The sequence below is a fragment of the Neolamprologus brichardi genome, chromosome 4 (assembly GCF_056152115.1).
Source record: "Neolamprologus brichardi isolate AB-2024 chromosome 4, ASM5615211v1, whole genome shotgun sequence".
Taxonomy (NCBI): domain Eukaryota; kingdom Metazoa; phylum Chordata; class Actinopteri; order Cichliformes; family Cichlidae; genus Neolamprologus; species Neolamprologus brichardi.
Genome location: NC_142107.1, coordinates 15,814,102 through 15,832,702, shown reverse-complemented (window position 1 = coordinate 15,832,702; position 18,601 = coordinate 15,814,102). Strand labels below are relative to the sequence as shown.

At 42.1% G+C, this 18,601-nt stretch overlaps 2 protein-coding genes across 4 annotated transcripts in view; one reads left to right on the top strand and one right to left on the bottom strand.

The window, feature by feature from the left end:
• The first annotated feature begins 2,616 nt into the window (after positions 1–2,616).
• On the top strand, positions 2,617–3,698 carry aanat2 (aralkylamine N-acetyltransferase 2). The gene is made up of 3 exons (XM_006798155.3): positions 2,617–2,782; positions 2,941–3,095; positions 3,209–3,698. The coding sequence occupies exons 1-3, from the start codon at positions 2,617–2,619 to the stop codon at positions 3,512–3,514; spliced, it is 627 nt and encodes a 208-aa protein (XP_006798218.1). The 3' UTR covers positions 3,515–3,698.
• Positions 3,699–3,837: 139 nt separating this feature from the next.
• rhbdf1a (rhomboid 5 homolog 1a (Drosophila)) overlaps positions 3,838–18,601 on the bottom strand; it is a 29,214-nt gene continuing 14,450 nt past the window's right edge. The window contains exons 2-19 of one of the 3 annotated variants that reach the window (XM_087839919.1): positions 13,275–13,419; positions 13,049–13,188; positions 12,446–12,553; positions 10,991–11,204; positions 10,459–10,665; positions 10,187–10,309; positions 9,956–10,119; positions 9,402–9,653; positions 9,191–9,302; positions 9,019–9,093; positions 8,722–8,883; positions 8,530–8,630; positions 8,376–8,439; positions 7,766–7,860; positions 7,596–7,671; positions 7,296–7,396; positions 5,101–5,254; positions 3,838–4,975 (exon numbers count right to left, since the gene is read on the bottom strand). In XM_087839919.1, the coding sequence (XP_087696045.1) occupies positions 4,556–4,975; positions 5,101–5,254; positions 7,296–7,396; positions 7,596–7,671; positions 7,766–7,860; positions 8,376–8,439; positions 8,530–8,630; positions 8,722–8,883; positions 9,019–9,093; positions 9,191–9,302; positions 9,402–9,653; positions 9,956–10,119; positions 10,187–10,309; positions 10,459–10,665; positions 10,991–11,204; positions 12,446–12,553; positions 13,049–13,188; positions 13,275–13,391 (2,685 nt within the window). In that variant the 5' untranslated portion in view covers positions 13,392–13,419 and the 3' untranslated portion in view covers positions 3,838–4,555. The remainder of the gene's footprint in view (positions 4,976–5,100; positions 5,255–7,295; positions 7,397–7,595; positions 7,672–7,765; positions 7,861–8,375; positions 8,440–8,529; positions 8,631–8,721; positions 8,884–9,018; positions 9,094–9,190; positions 9,303–9,401; positions 9,654–9,955; positions 10,120–10,186; positions 10,310–10,458; positions 10,666–10,990; positions 11,205–12,445; positions 12,554–13,048; positions 13,189–13,274; positions 13,420–18,601) is intronic. The other 2 variants (XM_087839920.1, XM_087839921.1) reach the window with 2 other exon arrangements.

Genomic DNA, 18,601 nt, shown 5'->3' with positions numbered 1-18,601 from the left:
CAAGGTAATTACAAGCATCGTGAAGAAAAGCACACACGTTTAGTAGTGGATGAAGAACAGAAGAGATGTAAAATGATGTTTGCAGTCATCACTCAATATCAATTAAATCTGTCAAGCCTCAGCTGAAGATGTTGGTCCTGAAATTGATAAAAACATACAAATCTGTGTTCTTTAAATGTAGACAAATACTTGGTCACACCCAAAAAGGTTCAGTAATAGCACAGTTTCCTATGTTATGCACTGCGTCATGTAAAAGGATGAAAAGCAAAGAAAAATTCAAAGCTATCAAAGTCTGTCCTCTCTTTTTTTTTTTTCTTTTTTGCTGTGTGCACAATAGCAAACAGAATACTGGCAAGTCTAGTATCAATAAATATTATGTATATTATCAAATAAAATTAAAAGTGTGCATACTCTTTTATTGTGTATAAACATGATAATAAGGAGTCTTCTGTCACAGTGAACACTGCTCTCTACTGGCCACATGGCCAAGGAAATGTGCAGCTTTGGATCACATTTCAGTGTATTTTTCACAGGGACCGTTGACTGTGAAGAAGGTCTAAGTGAATTCTCTATCCTGAACCTACATATGCATGAATGTGCAAATATATGTATGATAACACACATAGGAGGTTACACCCATATTAAAAAAAACAAATCACCAGAACATCTAAAACATGAAGTCTAGTCTGATCTTTAAATAAATGGATATAATGTATCCCAGAAGAATAAATAAATGAACGACAGCTCATTTCAGTAAGAATTTTCCACCCGTCTGGTGCAAAATGTCTCAGAGCTTTTCTGCAGTCATGATTAGCTGCTGCCCAGCTCAGACAACAACAGCTGTAAGCCAGTTTAAAGTTTAATGAGGATTCGGTTACACAAGCTCGCTTCAAGCTAGCCTGTAAAAACATAATACACTGTAAAAATGTGCATGTGTGCAGTATGTCTGTATCCACACACACACGCACACATTAGATTAGATCTATGACACTTTGGTCAGTGGGTCAGCGAGGCTAATTTACATAACGTCAGAGTTTAATCAGCTTTCACATGCTTACACCTTTGAGCGTCAGAGGTCCGTTTCCTTTTCTAAGTTTGTCTGAATGAGTGAAAGTCAACTCTGTCACTGTTTAACTGTAACAGTGTGTTCAGCACTGACAGATTCCCAGGTCAGAAAAGGTAATGCAATCTCTGGCCGTGTACATGCCTGACATCTGATGATCCGGCTCACATAGACGTTCTTGTATTTGTGATTAGCAGGCTGTCCAGATAACACAGAATAAATGAGATTTACAAAACATCATTACAGCCCAAGGCCAAAGGGAGGAGTGGTATGAAGCAGTAATCCTTTTAATAATAATGTTCCTTTTATAATAGTTGAGGCCATTTGGAGAAAGTATTTGTACAGCCAAATAACTGCAGTATAAAATATAAAACTCTTGGGGCCAGAGAAATAAGGCTTAGGTCTTAACAAAGGAAAATCCAATGAAAAAGTTTATTAGATGAAGAAGTTAAGGAATGCAATGCATACACATCCACTTAAGATTTCTTATAAACAAGAATTTGTGATATAGAGCACTGTGGTTTTATTCCATGACATTAAGTGGTTTGCTGTAGAGTGAACTCAGAGTGTTCTACTGTTGTGCTGACAGCTAAACACGTCTGTGTAAACAGGTTTACCCAAGGCAAGCTGATGCTAGTGCGCTCTCATTTAATTAGCCTGTGCTAAATCTCTTTAAGGCATGAAATCCCCCCCACAGCAATCCACATAAAATCTCTCCTCCTTACTCGGTTCAGTCAAATTAGCCCGGACGCCCTTGGTCTCTAAAAACACGAGCATCACCACAACAGTCACACCATGTCCTGCACATCCCCACGCTGAACAAGACAAAACCCAGAGGACATGCAAATGTGCATGTGCCAATATCCATGTGCCCATGAAAACTAGTATCTAAACAACACGCTTTTTTTCATACTGAAGGTTCACAGTTTTACAATTAATCTGCCTGAGTTATTCCATCTGTGCGGGCAGGATATTACCATTACAAAAAGATATTCTAACACAGAGGGAAAACTAAAAAAAGACTTCTGTAACTACTCTGACACGAGGTTGATTCAAACGTTTATCTCAGTGTTGGAATGATTAAAGCTTTCTGAATACTAATAAGTAAAAAATTCTCACTGAACTGCTGCAGCTACAGACTTGTCAATCTCTTAATGTGGCGGTGCAAACCAAATCCAAAGTATAAAGCGCATAAAAAATACAGCAAGAACAATAAAGTCTGCTGTTTAACGTTAGAGGATTTAAAGACTTTGGTGGCACGTGCACAGACAGCTATCCTACTTGGAAGCAGCCACTTAGAGATCAGTTAAAAAAGAGGAGGAGGGAGAGAGAGTGGGGGAGGCGAGAAGGTCAGCATCTTGCCAGCTGAGGTGACTAAGACTGGACTCAGCTGTGGGAAAAGCAGGACACGGGAGGTTTTGTTAGCAGGGTTTAACTTTATCTGACTGCTACTAAAAGTTCTAGTACAAAAAGGCTGGGAAAAAGGAGACAGACTCACAGGAGGAACTGTGTGAAATAATCAGAAGCTCCTGTTGTTGCTGTATTGAGGCATCATGACACAACAGGTCAGTGGCTTACTGTTCTTCAAACCCTTCTTTCAGAAGACACCTGTCAGGGTGGACAACCCTCTGCAACAGAGGCGGCACACACTTCCAGCCAGCGAGTTCAGGAACCTCACACCACAGGATGCCATCAGTGTGTTTGAGATTGAAAGAGAAGGCAAGTCATTGGGCAAGATCGTTGCATTTCATATAAGAAACATATTAATGTGTAACTTCATCTTAGTGCCATTTACAGAGTTAGTGAGAGCATATTTCTTTCATGCTTTCATTTTCATTCCTCCCACAAACTGACGCACTCTCTAAAATCCTCCCCAGCATTTATATCTGTGTCTGGAGAGTGTCCGCTTACCCTGGATGAAGTTCTTAACTTCCTGGGTCAGTGCCCTGAGCTGTCTCTGGGCTGGTTTGAAGAGGGACAGCTGGTAGCTTTCATCATCGGCTCTGGCTGGGACAAGGAGAGGCTTTCACAGGTATTTCACAATTGCCTGATTTTGGTGAAATGACTGTGATTCTGTGGCTCATTCATTTTCTTTTTTTTTCTTTTTTTTAATAACATCACTTCTATTTAATCACGGTCTTCCAGGAGGCCATGACTCAGCATGTCCCAGACAGCTCCACTGTGCACATCCATGTGCTGTCTGTGCACCGCCACTGTCGCCAGCAGGGAAAGGGCTCCATCATCTTGTGGCGCTACTTGCAGTACGTGAGCTGCATGCCAGGCCTCCGTCGAGCTCTGCTGATCTGCGAGGATTTCCTCGTGCCCTTCTACCTCAAGGCTGGCTTCAAGGAGATAGGGCCATCAGCCATCACAGTATCTAACATGCACTTCCAAGAGATGGAGTACACTCTATGTGGACAGGCGTATTCACGGCGGAACAGCGACTGCTAGTCCTTCAATCCTTACCCTGCACTCTCCACTCCACTTATTTCTAACATGGACTCTTGTCAAGCACAAAATACTGCAGCAGGAGAAAAGAGGACACGAATATAGCTGGCCTGGGTTCGGTATCCTAATGCGTCCCCTGATCCACTGACCACGGAGTTAAGTCTGTGTTAAGGCCTGAGGGGAACAACAGTGGATTTAGGTCCTCAAGCAACAAAATGAACCTGTTGCTTTTCTCAGTTATCTATTTATCTAGTCTTCTGTCACTTGTACAATAGATGAATAATGTTTTTAATTATTTATAGAAGGCAATTACTGTAAACAACATCTCAGTGTAAATACAATTCTATTTTTATAAACCATACAAATCCAAGCTGTAATACAATTCCATAGCTTGTTGCGGCTTTGTTTGAATTCTTATGAGTTTAAATACTTTAAAGCAATCTTCATCATGTGCTCAAGCAGTAGAGGCAGACATTTTCATTTTGTAGATTTTTTTTTACTTTTCTTTTCAAATACATGTGAGTAGACAGGTAGCTAAAACACTACCGTGTTCAAAACAGTAATCACTTCTTGAGAAGCAATAAACGAAAAAAAAAAGAGAGATAACATTCGAGTGCTCAGCATAATGTAACAAAAATATGGCAGTAGTTGGTACATTTATCAACAAGGCACCAAAGGTATCAATATCTGATTTTTGTCCCTGCTTTTGTATGAGGTTGCCTGGATAATAATATTAATAAATCTTTTGCCTGGAGGGTGAATGTACAAAAAAAAGGGAAAAGAAAATCTTCATTGTTCCAGCGCTGGCTTTTCTCATTTCTGCAGAACAGCTAGGTGTTTTGGTGAGGTTCACAAGTGCCTTAGCTTTGTTTCACTGGACAGTGAAGGAGTGATGATGAAAATAAGTCCTTACGATGAGTGGTATGGGTATTCATATTGGGTAAAATAACACAAGCATATTATCATAGTCCACATAGAAGAGGGAGACAATCCCCCAGCCAGTCCGTGTCTTTTGACCTGATGCCTTCCTGCAGTGCTCACACTTCAGTGGAGGTGAGCATTGAGGTCATACTTCTCGCAGAACTTGTCTGTAAAGGGTATGCAGGTGAGCAACTCGCACCATTCACACTTGATTGGGTAGACGTAGAAGAGCACCACGAGGCCTGAAAAGAGTCCAACAAACACCAGCAGGAAGATGATAATCTGGCAGCGTTTGCGGTACAGGTCCATGCGGCCAAAGCTGATATAGGGTAGGAAGGCGAAGGACAGGAAGAAGCCAGAGATGAAGCCACAAATGTGGGCAAAATTGTCGATCCAGGGCAGCAGCCCAAAGGCAAAGAGGAAGAGCACCACACACAGCAGCTTGGTGAAGGCCCTCCAGGGCTGCGCCAGGATCTGCCAGCTCTGAAACAGCTCCACAAACAGGCAGGCTAGAATTCCAAACTGCGAGCCAGCTGGACCCACCTGAGACAAAGACAGCATCAAGAGAGACACAGGCTTGAGAAAACACAATGAGCTGTTCAGTCTTTTATATCTGATCAAAATTACTTGTCATTTTGTGAAAGGTATTGTGTCTAGCTGGTGATCACCTCTGCTCTGTAGGGCAGGAAAATGGCTGAAGCTAAGTTGCCAGTGATGCCACTGAGTATGTAAATGATTGAAATGCGCAACCAGCCTGCCAGCTTCTCCAGATCCCTCAGGATGGTCATCTGGAAAGCCACCGACACCAGGCAGTGAAGGATTCTGGGAGGACAGACAATGACAAATAGTTCATATGTGTGACGAGTGTGATGCGCGAGTGAATGTGGGTGAAAAGCCGCACGTGTCGGGAAGATAATCCCTCTGTGTTGAAGAGGCAAGCCCCTCAAGTGCCGAGTGGGAATGACTTTGCTCAACAGCAAAATCAGCCTCCATCTCACTGAAGCTTAATGAGTTCGTGTAGCGAGGGCACTTTGTTTAATTACCCAGGAGAGAGATAAGAGACTGAATAAAGATGAAGCACTGCTCTTCTTAAGGTCAGCTCTTTGTGCTGCCTGACTGACAGGTCTAAACTACACCAAAGAGAAACTGACAGTCTGATATATACTGCGAATAACTGCAAGTAATGAATACGTGGAACACATGGAAAACAGCTGGAGTAACTTTAGCCAACTGCATATGAGGCACTGCTGGTTCATCTGATAAGAAGATTGCCCCTATCTCTCTAATGATATTGTATTATAATAACATTATTATATATACACTTTTAAACAGGAATAAAGACAGAGAACAATTAAATCCCCCCAACAATGGAGGGGAGAACAGAGCTTCCCTTGAATTTGTATTGCACAAACGTGCTGGTTTAAAAGAAAAATATGTATAAAAAAAGGAAATTCCTGAATGAAGCAGTGTTATAGGATGCGCTACCAACAGGGTAATGAACCCAGAGCTGCCAAACCAAAGAACATTTGCAGGAGTCAAATGTGGCAACGACAAGTGAAGCGTCAGCAAGAAGAATCAGAAAACTTGTCACTTCTCTGCCTATTCATGCAGCGTGCACTCCTGTCACTATCTGACACGTCAAATATTAAAATGTCAGTTTGGGCAACTGTATTTATATCTAACACATTATTGTGCAAACTAAGCAAACTAAGGAACATTATTATTTACTAATTGCTTTATAGTTCAGTCGCACATAAGTAAAAATTGCCGGTTGTACGTAGAGCATGCACCACTCTCGCCTATGGGTGACCACTTGCAATTGCAAGGTAAACGAACACGTCACATGTCAGTTTAAAATCTTTTTGTGTTTACTTTACAAAACAGAAATAAACTACCCACGAGTTCTTAATTTGTATGTATTCCAGAGAAGCCATTTGCTAACAAGTGGCATTATGATATTACAGAGGATTTCCTGGAAATTCATCTTCATTTTGCCAAGCACCTGAACTTGGACTGGTGATATTATTACTTACTTTATGTGACTGCATTTGTGCTTCAGTAATAATGAAAGATGCATTAATTTGTGAAGTTTGTTGTGCCAAAAACTCACATAAGTATGAGAAACTTTATGATATTATTATTATATGCATATTATCTTATTTTCTGCACTATTCCAAAAAGTGTAGAGCACAGTTAGCAACCAATAAATATAATATAATTTAAAGAATGAAAAAGTCATCCCTGCAGTACTCAGGTGCCTACATAATCAACTAGCCAACACTATTTCAACACTTCTTAACTGGCATATTCTCCCATTCAGTGTGTATTTTTTTTTAATAAACAAACAGGAACCGACCACATATAATTCATTGTCTGTAAAGGCACTATTTGTCCTCACCTCCTTTTGTTGTCTTCTATTACCCATCTATTCATCTTTCATATATGTGTTGAGGATGCCTCTGTATTTGATTTGTTGTGATACGAGGACATATTGATACCAAGAGCTAATTTCCTTGTGTGTGGCAAACATCTTGGGCGGATAAACCTGCCTGATTCAGATCTTTTAATCATTTCTGTCTTCGCTGCTTGGTGCTAACACAGACCCTGACGTGGACCATTTCCACCGTCTGATAAGAAGAACAGGTCTGCTTAATTGTCCCTCTGGTTGGTGAAATTAGTTATTATTATTATTATTATTATTATTTTCTTTTTGTTTAATCCAGCTCATGTTAGAAATTGTCTTGAAACAATAACTAAACACCACAAAACCTGTTAAAACTTTCCAACTATTACTTTTAGTAGTGTTTGATTCTTTTGCCAGGTAGAAAGCTGAATGAGCAGCTACTGCCAGCGACTGACTCACCCAGCATGCAGGAAGAGTGAGAGCCAGAGCCTGTAAAACTGATCTGGGACCTCAGGGTTGAGGAAAGGCAACAGTCCACACACATCGTCCATGCAGTGCACCTAAAGAAAGGGCAGAACACGGTGTCATGACATAATAACATCACGCAGTCATAATGAAAACCCAAAACAAGGAATGGAAAAACTGGAAAGAAAGGCAGACAACTACACACTTCCTTAAACATAAAAAAACCCCCACATCTTTCTAATCAGTACTAAGTGTTTTTTTCTTCTTTTTTCTGTATTAAACAGAGTTGCTTACTTGAGAGCAAAGAGTAGCCTCCTCATGAAAGTAGCCCTTCATGAAGTCACAATATTCCCGGGATGTAATTTCACACCTTGAAGAAAGCAAACGGCATGTGTTAAGCGAGTGAATCAAGTGGTTATTCATCCAGTGTGCAATTTATTTGGAATAAATTTTTCTCTCCTCACCTCCCTTTGGTTCCAATGCAGCAGGGTCGGCCTGTGATGGTACAGTCTATATGAGGCAGGTTGGTATGGTTCCCTGTGTTGTACCTGGTACAAACCTAAAAGCCAGGGAAAAAGGGAACAACAGTCAATTTATCCTGATTATATCCAAGGTAAAAATTTTAAAATAAAACAGAATGAATTCTGTAGTGTAAATTATTTTTTTTACAACTCAGCTACACCAAAAACAAGCCTTTTTTATACTGAGAATAGTATAAAAGTAGCAGGGAGAAAGATGATAACATTGCTAAATTGCAAATGATCTAAAATTTCTGTGTTTTGGAGGTATAACATAAATATTAGAAGGGTGTCAGGATTTACCAGTCGTAGCAATAAAGGTGAGATTTAAAAAACTCTTTTAATGCATTTAATCGAGCTTTAGTAGTGGAACGGTGGGTGGTTGCCCTGCAGCGCTGAGGGTACCAGCTCCTCGAGAAAACCGGCACAAACACAGGGACAACATGCAAACGCACACAGGAGGGCCTAGCTCTAGATTTAAATCCTTAAAATCACAATCTGATCTATCCTTCTTCTGTTTGGGCCTCAAAACCAAGCGGCGTTTCAGCATACTCACTGGCCACTTGGTGATGTCATCAGGCCATTCATGAGGTGACACTGAGGCTGGCTCTAGACATATCCTGGAAGCACAGAAGGTATAGCAGTACAGTGTCGTTATCATTAAATAAACACTGCAAGCTTCAACCACTGAAACTACTAGCGCGCCTTACCTGGGATCCTGATGGCACACTGAACCGTACTGTCTGTCTTTACCATTTAACTTGGGAGTGCTGGGATGCCCCGGCCATTTCACCCACACAGCCAGAGTACTCTGAAAACAAGAAATCAACATTGCCCACGGCTTCTCTTTGATGCAGAGCTGCAAATGTCAAGGATCCCAAAATAAAGGGTTGTTTACCGACCGAGCATTCCTCCTCTGAGGTTTGGACGCAGCCTGAGCGATCGTTGCGCACACAGCAGGCAGAGTTTCTTTCGATGTCCCTCTTTTCCCTGATGAGATCATGCACTTGCTGGTCTTGGCGCATGCATGGAGAGTATTTGGCCCCCAAGTGGATCAGGGCTTCCTAAAAATGAATGGATAAAGGTATAAAGTAAAAAATTAAATAATTTGCTGACATTTATGCATGAACTCTAAAATTTAAAAAAAGAACAAATTACAAAAAAAACAACAAAAAAAAAAACAATCAAAGACAGCTTACCGAACTGGGCCCAATCCAAAAGTTCTCCTGCTGTACAAACTTGACATTTTCATACACACCTTTGTTTCTTAAAACCTGAATTATCACACACAAAAAAGGTTACACATTATTGAAAGATGAAAATTGCCAAGGCGTCAATGCACATACATCCGCCATCTGAGCCTGGACTCACAGAATCAACCGTCTCATGCTGGGAGAAGCCTGGAGGTGCAAAACCATAGATGGACACAGCCAAGATAGTGATGAGCAAATGGACAAAGGTGATCCAGTATGTAAAAAAAGGCCTAGAAGAGACAAAGAACATGTTTAATAGGCAGCAGCTACACATCCATCAACATCACCCACTGTGGGGTAGAACTGCTCATTAGTGAGAAGTTTTGTACCTGTGGTCATCCATATCCTCTATTTGTCTCTTGACGTAGCTGTCAATGCGCTTGCGGTAGGTGCGGTTTGTGAGTTTCCCCACCATGCCCAAGCCATAAGGCCGTTTCTCTCGGGCAAAAAGCTTCTTGACAGGAACAACAATGCGCTGCCCACGCCGCTGTCCGTGAACACTCACGACCTCCTGCCGCAAGGGCACCTTTGGTGGTCCAGGAGTTCCTTCTTTGGCTTTACGCCACCCTCGCTCCAGAGGTCTGAAATAAAAGGGAGACGTATGTCCTCATCAGATAGTGCATTGTCTTTTAGAACAAATTTCCAACTTGTGATAATGTCAGACAACATCGCCAACCAGAATCACAAACCTACACTGTCAGTTTATATATTGCTTTTTATATTGTCTATTATATTTTGATTTTTGGAGACACTGATCTAAACTAACACTACTGTCTGACTCATATATGTTTTGCACTTTTCATGAGAAAACTGCTTTCCAGGAATGAAGATTCATGTTAAAATTATCATCACAGCCTCACTGACAAACCCTGTGGCAACTCACAGCATGAGATGACTTCTTTCCAGCTCTGTCTTATCTAGGGCGCTGCCTGTGAGCTCCGTCTCATCCTTCTTGCTGCTGGGCTCGTCCTCCTTCACGGCCGCCTCAGACGGTGACTCAAAGACTTCGTCTGCGTATGTGGACAACTCCTCGTGCATCAGAATATCCTACAAAGAAGACGCGATTAGGGGCTTTGAAACATGAACGAGAATATTGTTATTTGTCCCGTCTTACTCTAGCAAAGAAGGATGTGTCCAATTCATCAGGAAAGTCAACCACATCTTCCTCCATGAAGCTTGCGGGGGTGAAGCTTCGTCTTTGAGCCTGTCTTAGAGTGCTCTCCCGTAATGAGCGCCCCTGAGAAATATCATCAAAATCAGTGAACCAGCACAAATAGAGCCCACATGCAAAAGTGTTTTACTCTTTATTGTACAGTATTAATGCTCATTTTTATAAAGACTGCATGTATTTGAATGTAATCTGTTTATTGGATCCCTCTCTCCCACCTTGACCAGTGCCGCTGCAGCCCTGAAACTCATCTTTGCCACAGACTCCCTCTTACGTCGGCGAGGCAGCCGATTGAGACCTGAGCGGGAGCTGGTGAAGGAGCAAATCGAAGCAGCTCCAGGAGTGATGGGGGTGTGGGGCACGCTGTAACCATCCACCTCCTCCACCATGCGGAATGCTCTTCCTCGCGCCAGTGGGTCCACAATCTGGAGATCAGTGGATCAACAAGTTAGGCAGATCCCACAAGAATGTTTTACCTCAGATATTAGATACATGTTTTTAAAAATTTCTCAGGATGAAGTTCCCCTCTTTAATTAAGGCCATAAATACTTGTGTTTTTTCATTTTTTTTTAATTGAAATTACACATTTAATTGCAATCACAAACAAAATAAACAGCGTGACACCTGCTAGATAAGTTTTTATTGCACTTACACAGTAATGTCTTTTGAGCAGTGTTATTTTCATGTCCTCTCTGCTAAATTAGATCAGTTTGGTTTTTTTAAACATGTAGTGTCAAAGTGTCCCTTTACCTTTTGCATGCCATGTTGTGAGGAGGGGACATAGAGAGGAGGTGGAGTCTCAGTGCTGGTCAAGGAGATGTTGTCCTGGCTGGGCAGGTCCATCTCTCGGATCACCTGTGGTTTTAGCTTTCCATAGCGCAGGCTGCAGTGGCGCAAACTTTTCCTCTGCCATCTCTGAGTGGCATCTCCGTCCTTACTGACTCCAAACCAGTCCGCCGTTCCCCTTAAAACCACAAACACCAACTTTTCAGCTTCATTTCCCGCAGAGATATTAAATTCACCTACCTTTCTAAAGAAAGACAGAGTGAGAGAACCTTGCAATATATAGAGGAGTTGGTCAGCAAACATGCAAGGCACTGATAAGACAACACCTCCCACGGTGTAAAAAAGGTGCCCTAGATAGTGTAAGTAATGGGCACAGGAGAGGGAACAAGTCTAGGCATGTGCTGCATATGTCCAGATACACTGGGAAAGTCACACATTTACACACTTCAAATATTTATGCGCAGTGTAGTCACACACTTTTAGGAACTAGTTGACTTTTGAGGCGCCAAATAAAATCCAACATACTAAGCTTTCCTAATCTTAACTGACACCAGCAGACAGCAAATCCCATTAAACACACAATAAGGATGCTTTTTAAGTTTTATTTGTGTCCCACTCTGCACACCGGCACATTCTGGTAACCCTTGATGTATACACATGCAATCATGTTGTTTAAGTTGAAGCCTAATAAGTACCAGAGCAAACAATGTTACAGCTCCCCGAGGCCAGGAAGTGGAAGTGGAAACATTCTTCAAAGGAAAATTCAGGCCAGCTAGCTGTTTCTGCACTAATTGCCAGCTGCAGAGTGAAGGCTAGGTGGAAATTTGATGGTGTTTATGTATACTTAAGCCCCCCCTTTCCTTAAGACGATGTAATATCTGTGTGACCCTTAGTTCTTGAAGTGTATGCTGGTGATAGGACTGCGTGATAAGCACAGACGTTGAGAGCCTTTTATTGCGTCAGCTTGGCTTCCGTGATTATGCCTGGTCATTGTCACTGCCCAGGAACATACTCTCTAATCTAAAGGGGCCGTCAAATCTGGCATGTCATCCTTAAAATGCTGGTTCACTAATGAGCACTGCTCTAAGACAACATATACATCTTGTGATTTGTTTGGCAGATGGCCATTATTGGCCATTACTACAACATTTGTTTGTAACAGTAACAGGAAAATAACAGCTTTTGGTTTTGCATGCCCTTCTGACTCATTTATAAAGAAGTCTTTGTGGTGATGACATGACGCACGGATGCAACATCCAGTGACTAAAAGAGAAATGGTTTCCTGCGATTTGGAAGCTGGACTGATACCGATCAAATGTCTAAGGCTGCATCAAAAGTATCAAGCCCATATATTATAATAGTGAACTCAGTAATTACAGATCTCTAGCCTCATTCTGAACCAAACACATCCTGGCGTACCTGAGCAGAGTTCTGGAGAGAGAGTGGTGTTTCCTGGTGCTGCGCCGTGCAGCCCGCTGCCCCTTAACGGGCACTGTGTTAATCCGCTCAAAGTGAACCCTCCTGCTGCTGTGACCAGGCAGAGCAGGACCACGAGGTGGCGAGAATGGACAAGAAAGGGGAAGGAGAAGAAAAGAGAAAAGACAACAACAGGCAGTGAAAAGGAAATGTGCAGCTGGATAGCGCTGTGGCAGCCATGCGGAGAGAGCAAAGCAGATTGTTATGTAAAGGTTTTCATTTAGAGTTCCAAAATTAGGAAGGTAATACCGGGCAGAGGACATCAAGATGTTAACGGGAAGCAGTTAGGAAATTTGGAAAAGGGTAAGGGAGGGGAAGTTACTTTTTAACATGCCACCATCCACTATTTAACTTTGCATGACATCCCATAATCTGTAAAATAAAGTCACAAACTATAGCCAACAAGATGTGGGCTACAGCTTCACTGCATGCTACTCTGCTAAGGAGATGTTAAGTTCTTAAAGTTAAAATTCTAAAGCTTCCTGAAGTGTTAATCCTAAACTTCCATATTTTGGGTGACGGCAATAAAAAAAACAAGTGTTTTACCTCTTAATGGTCTGAGTGATGGATGACTGGCGTTGCAAGACAGGCCGCCGGGTGTCAAAGACATCGCGGGGTGGGGACTGGAGGTGAGAGGGCTCGACTGGCATGCTGATACTGCGCAAAAAACCCTGTCTCTTCACCGGCTGCAGAGGAGAAGATTTATTGGAAAAGTGTTAAAACATGCCGTGACATAAATGACAACAGTGACAAAAAGTAAGGGAAAGAGCACCTGAACAAATGTGGGAGGCTCATCTAGTGACATCTGAGTTGTGGGAATGTCCAGCCTGAGCCAGGGAGGCTTCTTCCTCTGCAGGCTGCTGGTGCTTTCCCGCTGTGGTTCAGCCATGTTCTCTGTCCCACCCCAGGCCTGCCAGCTATGCACACAGAGAAGGAGCAGATGGCATTAATATAATGAGCCTCAATGTATTAAATGCAATTAACAGAAATACACACACACAGGGCCACAATGCACATGTGTTTTCTGCTGTAAACATGGTGATCACAATGATTTTGTGCTGCAGAAGTGCTTCACAAGAGGGTGCTAAGGCCCCTTATTTGATTCAAGCATGGGCGTTCACACAGTTTCACACAGCTCTGGTTATCAGACTGTAAAGTGGAAACCACTGAGAATAGTCTACAGCTCACTCCTTCCTTAAAACAGATCATCTTAAGTCTTTTTTTTAAAGCAATACATATCTTTTTCAGAGTGAGGAAGTTAGCAGGTTTCAACATAATCCCTTAATTCTACAGTTAAAAATCAAATGTAATCTTTCTTTGCGGTTAAAAGCAGCTCTACAAGAGACTAATGACTGTGTATGTGCTAACACGACAAGACCCGAGGACCACAGGAGGCGCTCAGTATACATCAGCATCAGACAGCCCCGTCTGTAGCTGCAGCCTTGTTATCACCAGCCTTTCCTTTAATTGTCCCATCATCTAACTTCACTTCTCTGGGTATGTTTTCTATTATTTATTATTACAGTCAGCAGTTTGGAGGAATGAACAAAATAACTGACTGCCTTTCTTTAAAGTGGAAACGTGTGAACTTGTGAGACTATAGAGCGGTTAAAAAACAACAAATAAATCTGATAAGTTCCTTCCCTGTCCTTGTGCAAGCTCTAACTGGGCTTCTCATGAGGTTAAAATGCCTCACATGGCTGTTCTCACAATGGCAGTTCATTTCTTCATTCATTTTTAAAAGAAAATCACATCAGGGGTTTTGACTCAAGCTTTCATCAGCCACACCGGGTCATGTCCTCACTTCTCTTTCTACAGTTCAAGCGTCTTAAAAAAATGTCCACGCCTTCTAGTGACCACATCTGCTCCACATCGCCAGTTTAATGCACCACAGGCTTCTGTTTCAAGCCCAAGTGATGATGGGAAGTGTTGTCAGTTGATCTCAGCAGAGCTGGAAGGAAAGCCTCACAATGAGACCAGCAGGTCAGCCATGTTTAAATGTTAACATTTAAACATGGCTGACCTCTTCCTGACAGATATTTCTTAATTTGCAAGCTCATAAAAGGGCACCGGTATAATTGCTGTGTCACATGCTGACATTTCTCCCACTGCAATGCTGTGAAAGTGCTACTTTACGCAGAAAATCTAGATGGGATCTTTATAATACAATAGCATACACTTAAGGGTGTTACATTGGGGGTTTATCTGTCATTCACTCTTCCTGTGGAACATTTTGGACTCATGCACCTATTAGGTATTTATCCCAACTGCTGTTTGACCTTGAGTGACACTTCCCGATACCAGATTATCACCGCAGACTGGACTAAAGCCGGCTGGTGATGAGTCAAAGGGATTGATGAGTAGAGCGATCACAGCATGCAAAATGTATTTACTTTTTTATTATTCTCAACTTTGTCCCATATATTTGGCCTCCGGTGACTTCACTTATGTTTAATCTGTTTAATTTATATGTAAATCCACAAAAGAACAATCACCGTCTTCATCTTTGTCATTGCCCAGCCACTAACATTTGGAAAATACAAGTGTGACACCAGTCACACACTCACTGTTGCAACAACAGCCCTCTTGCCCCGAGCTAGAATATCCAACATTTAATTACTTTTGCCATTAGTTCAAACAGCGGGGCTCCTGATATAGAGCAGATCAGCAAAGGGAGGGAGGAGGGAGCATCCGCTTCAGGGTTGCAGACAGGCATAAACTGGGACTGAACTGAAGCACCCAGAAGCTAATTTTGATTTATACTTAATCTGTTTTGATTGCTTTGGCTTGGGCCACTCCTTCTTTAACTTATTTTGCCCTGAATGCTGTGTTGATGGTGCTTTGACTTCAGAAAATAAAGGAGGGTTAGGTGGAATCAGACTAATTTACTCTTATTGTTTCAACGCTAAGCTTCCTCCTGCTTTAGGCTCTTTTCCTGCCTGCTGCGTCCCACTCATCTCATCTGTATTTGCATAAGTGATTGTCATTTACAGGCAATCGCAAGTTTCATTTTCTTTAAACATTTTTTTAGATTATGTAAATGACATCAGAGAGAAAATCTGACAGCTGAAAGAGATGTTGTGTATATCTCGCAGAGCGGGAACAGCAAGAATGGCGAGGACTGTGTCCCAGTCATTCCACATCTGTAAAAGTAGTCTTGCTGGGGATGCCAGTATAACCTGATGTGGCAGGATTAATCCAGCCATATGCTACTGTTATAATTTTCCATTAGTCTACTGGTCAATGGGCTGCAAGGGCGTTTGGTCAAATCCCAATGTGAACTTCTAACTTTTAACAGACAGACAAGCCAAATGCCTTGGAAGTCTGTTTCTGTCTTTCTCTCCTGTCTCTCTCAAAAATCAACATTGCAGCTGACCTGGCATGGGCCCGCAACTCGTGTCTGTGGAGGAGTTTAGCTGGAACAGTGGGTATAGTCATTGCTGACTTGCACCAACACACGTTTCACAGTGAAAAAATATAAATCACTGCAAGGAAAAGGTCAGATTCAAGGCTGGTCCCTGTCTGAGGAAGACTGGACATCACAGGCAGGATGTCCTTCAGGAGCAGATATCCTTAGGGGAAGAGGAGTTCAACTCTGTCTTTGGCACTCATTCAGAGCGCTGGATTATCCTTTCCTCAACATTGCACTGTTATCTGCAATCACTTGGGGACTCAAGGCTAAAACGCACCCGAATGTCTACTATGAAGGTGACTGTACTTTTTTTTTTCTCGTGGCGTATGGCAACAATTTCAAGTGTCTGTTTACATTCCCACTGCTGATTGATGTGTGCATACCACAACCACCATGATTAAATCTACTTTTTTTTAAAAATATTTCCAAACGATTTGTTTTGACTTCAAGATTCACATCTAAAGCGGGAAAGGGAAAACACCCACATCCATAAATTAGGACAGCGCCTCGCAAGACTGGCTCCCTGCCGTCAGCTGGTCCTTGTAAGAAACTAACACTTCCTACTCAATCACGAGATCCACGACAGCGTGGATTGTTTTTCATTCTGCCTCTCCAGGACACATTAGGCAGCAGAAGACAGACAGGCGAACAAAACACAGAGATCAAGCTGACATCTTTCCAGGTGCAGGGACGTCCGATGGGCCATAATGAGTGGGGCTGACAAGCATAACCGGAGCTCTTATTCTCTGTCTGGGAAGCTGCGTTATAGTCTGCATACAAACTCGAGCCCAGTGAAGTTTTCCATGCCATCATTTAATGTAATCACTTGGGAAATGGTCTTCAGTCATGCACATAAAGACATTAGCTTATGACAATAGAGGCCCAGCTGTCACAGGTGAGGCTTAAAGTCAAATAGAAGACAAGCTTGGAGGAAGCTCTAAGAGCTACCTCGGACACTTTCAGAAGCAAGAGAGAGAAAAAGCTTCTCTCAGACGGAGGCCGTGCTATTTTTCTCTGGAACATATCAGTTTTTGTCCAGCATCTTGCATGCCTCAAATATGTGAAGCACCTTGGATAGGCGCATAGCCCTTGTGTTTTACATGCCTCTCATAAATAAAATAATAATCTGGCTGTGACCTCCTTTATATCAGAGACATTCCCTTTTCCACACACGCCTGCATCACGATCTAAGGCTCTCAGTCGCTTACATTACATTTTCATCACCATTAACATTACAACAACATTTTTTTCCGGTACAAATGACTTATCTAGGTATTTACCAAGGGTATGAAACTCTACGATATCAGTTGTTTTAGATATCAAATTAACGAATCAAACATTTCTGAGATAATTAGCCCAGAGACGCATTTGTACAGTCTTGGAATCTTCTCCATCCGCGGTCGTTTATAATCTCAGTGAATGCCATACCCACATTCCACAAGAGCTCTGGTAGAAATTAAGCCAAGCTAAAATGGCAGCGCCAAAAACCACATGAAGTCTAACAATTATGGACAGGAGCTGGCTGGTTTCCGGGTACTGTGTGTGCTCTGCTGCTATGTGCTGCTCTACAGGAGGCAGACTGGCTGCAACCACACTTCGGGTGGCTGAGAGAGCTGTGTCACTGAGGCTGACAGAACCTAAGGTGCCTGGCCAAGTAGGGTCCTGCTTGTTCCCAGCATGGCTTGTACATCCAAGGTTTACGTTGGAAAGGAAGAAAGGCTGGATAGGAAGGATGGATGACCTGGTTAATCTGAGAAGTGAAAAATCAAGATACCTGATTTATGAAAGCACCAGTGCTTCCTGGCCTCGAGCATTCATTCCTCCGTCGATACTCTTTATTTTGGTTTCGTTTTCATTTTAATTCCTGCGGTCGTTTTCTCACTAAACCAAGCTTTAAATTAGCAGTCATGCATTACCTAAACATTCTTTCTTGATGGATTTTTTTACATTTGTATGTAATCTATGCAGATTCCAGACAGACTAACAGGTTAGGGACACAATGAACAAACAGGTTATATTAGTTTCACTCCCCCATTCTCTAACAGTTAGTCATTCACTATAAATGCTCCTACTATCCATTGTTTCTCATTTTTCTCTCCTTGCTGGAGGCAAGACTTAACACTGGAAACAATGGAGGGAAACCGCATTATTCAAGCAGTCACTCTTACTTAGTTATTCTTTTACTAGTGTAACTAGAAACACTTTTCATAAAAGGCTCTTTGTAGCATAAATACACAGCACAAAAAAAGAGAAAAAGTCTTCAAATTAAATTGTCATCTAGAGCTGAAACACTCTTAAATCAGTCTCAATATGCAGTTGACAGAAGCTCCCCAAAGGGAATTTCGTAATGATGAGTAGAAACTCATGGCTATACAGTCATTCAAGGAAAATGGGTGGAGGTATCTCACACTGACAGATGATCTAAATATAATTTGTTTGCACAAAATAACACTGCAGGCTTGTGTCTTGTGTAGTTCCTGCATGCATCTGAGACCCATCTGCGCATTAATTGTAGAAGGTGGCTTTTGATCTTTATATAGCACATTGTGCCTCCAACTGGGATGAATTAAGAGGCTGACAAAACTACAAAGCTACTGATATTTCATTCGGGCGTGGAGAAGAGAAAGCAGGCGCTAAAAATAGACGTGGTATACTGCACGGCGGACATTACTGCCAGGTGACTTCAC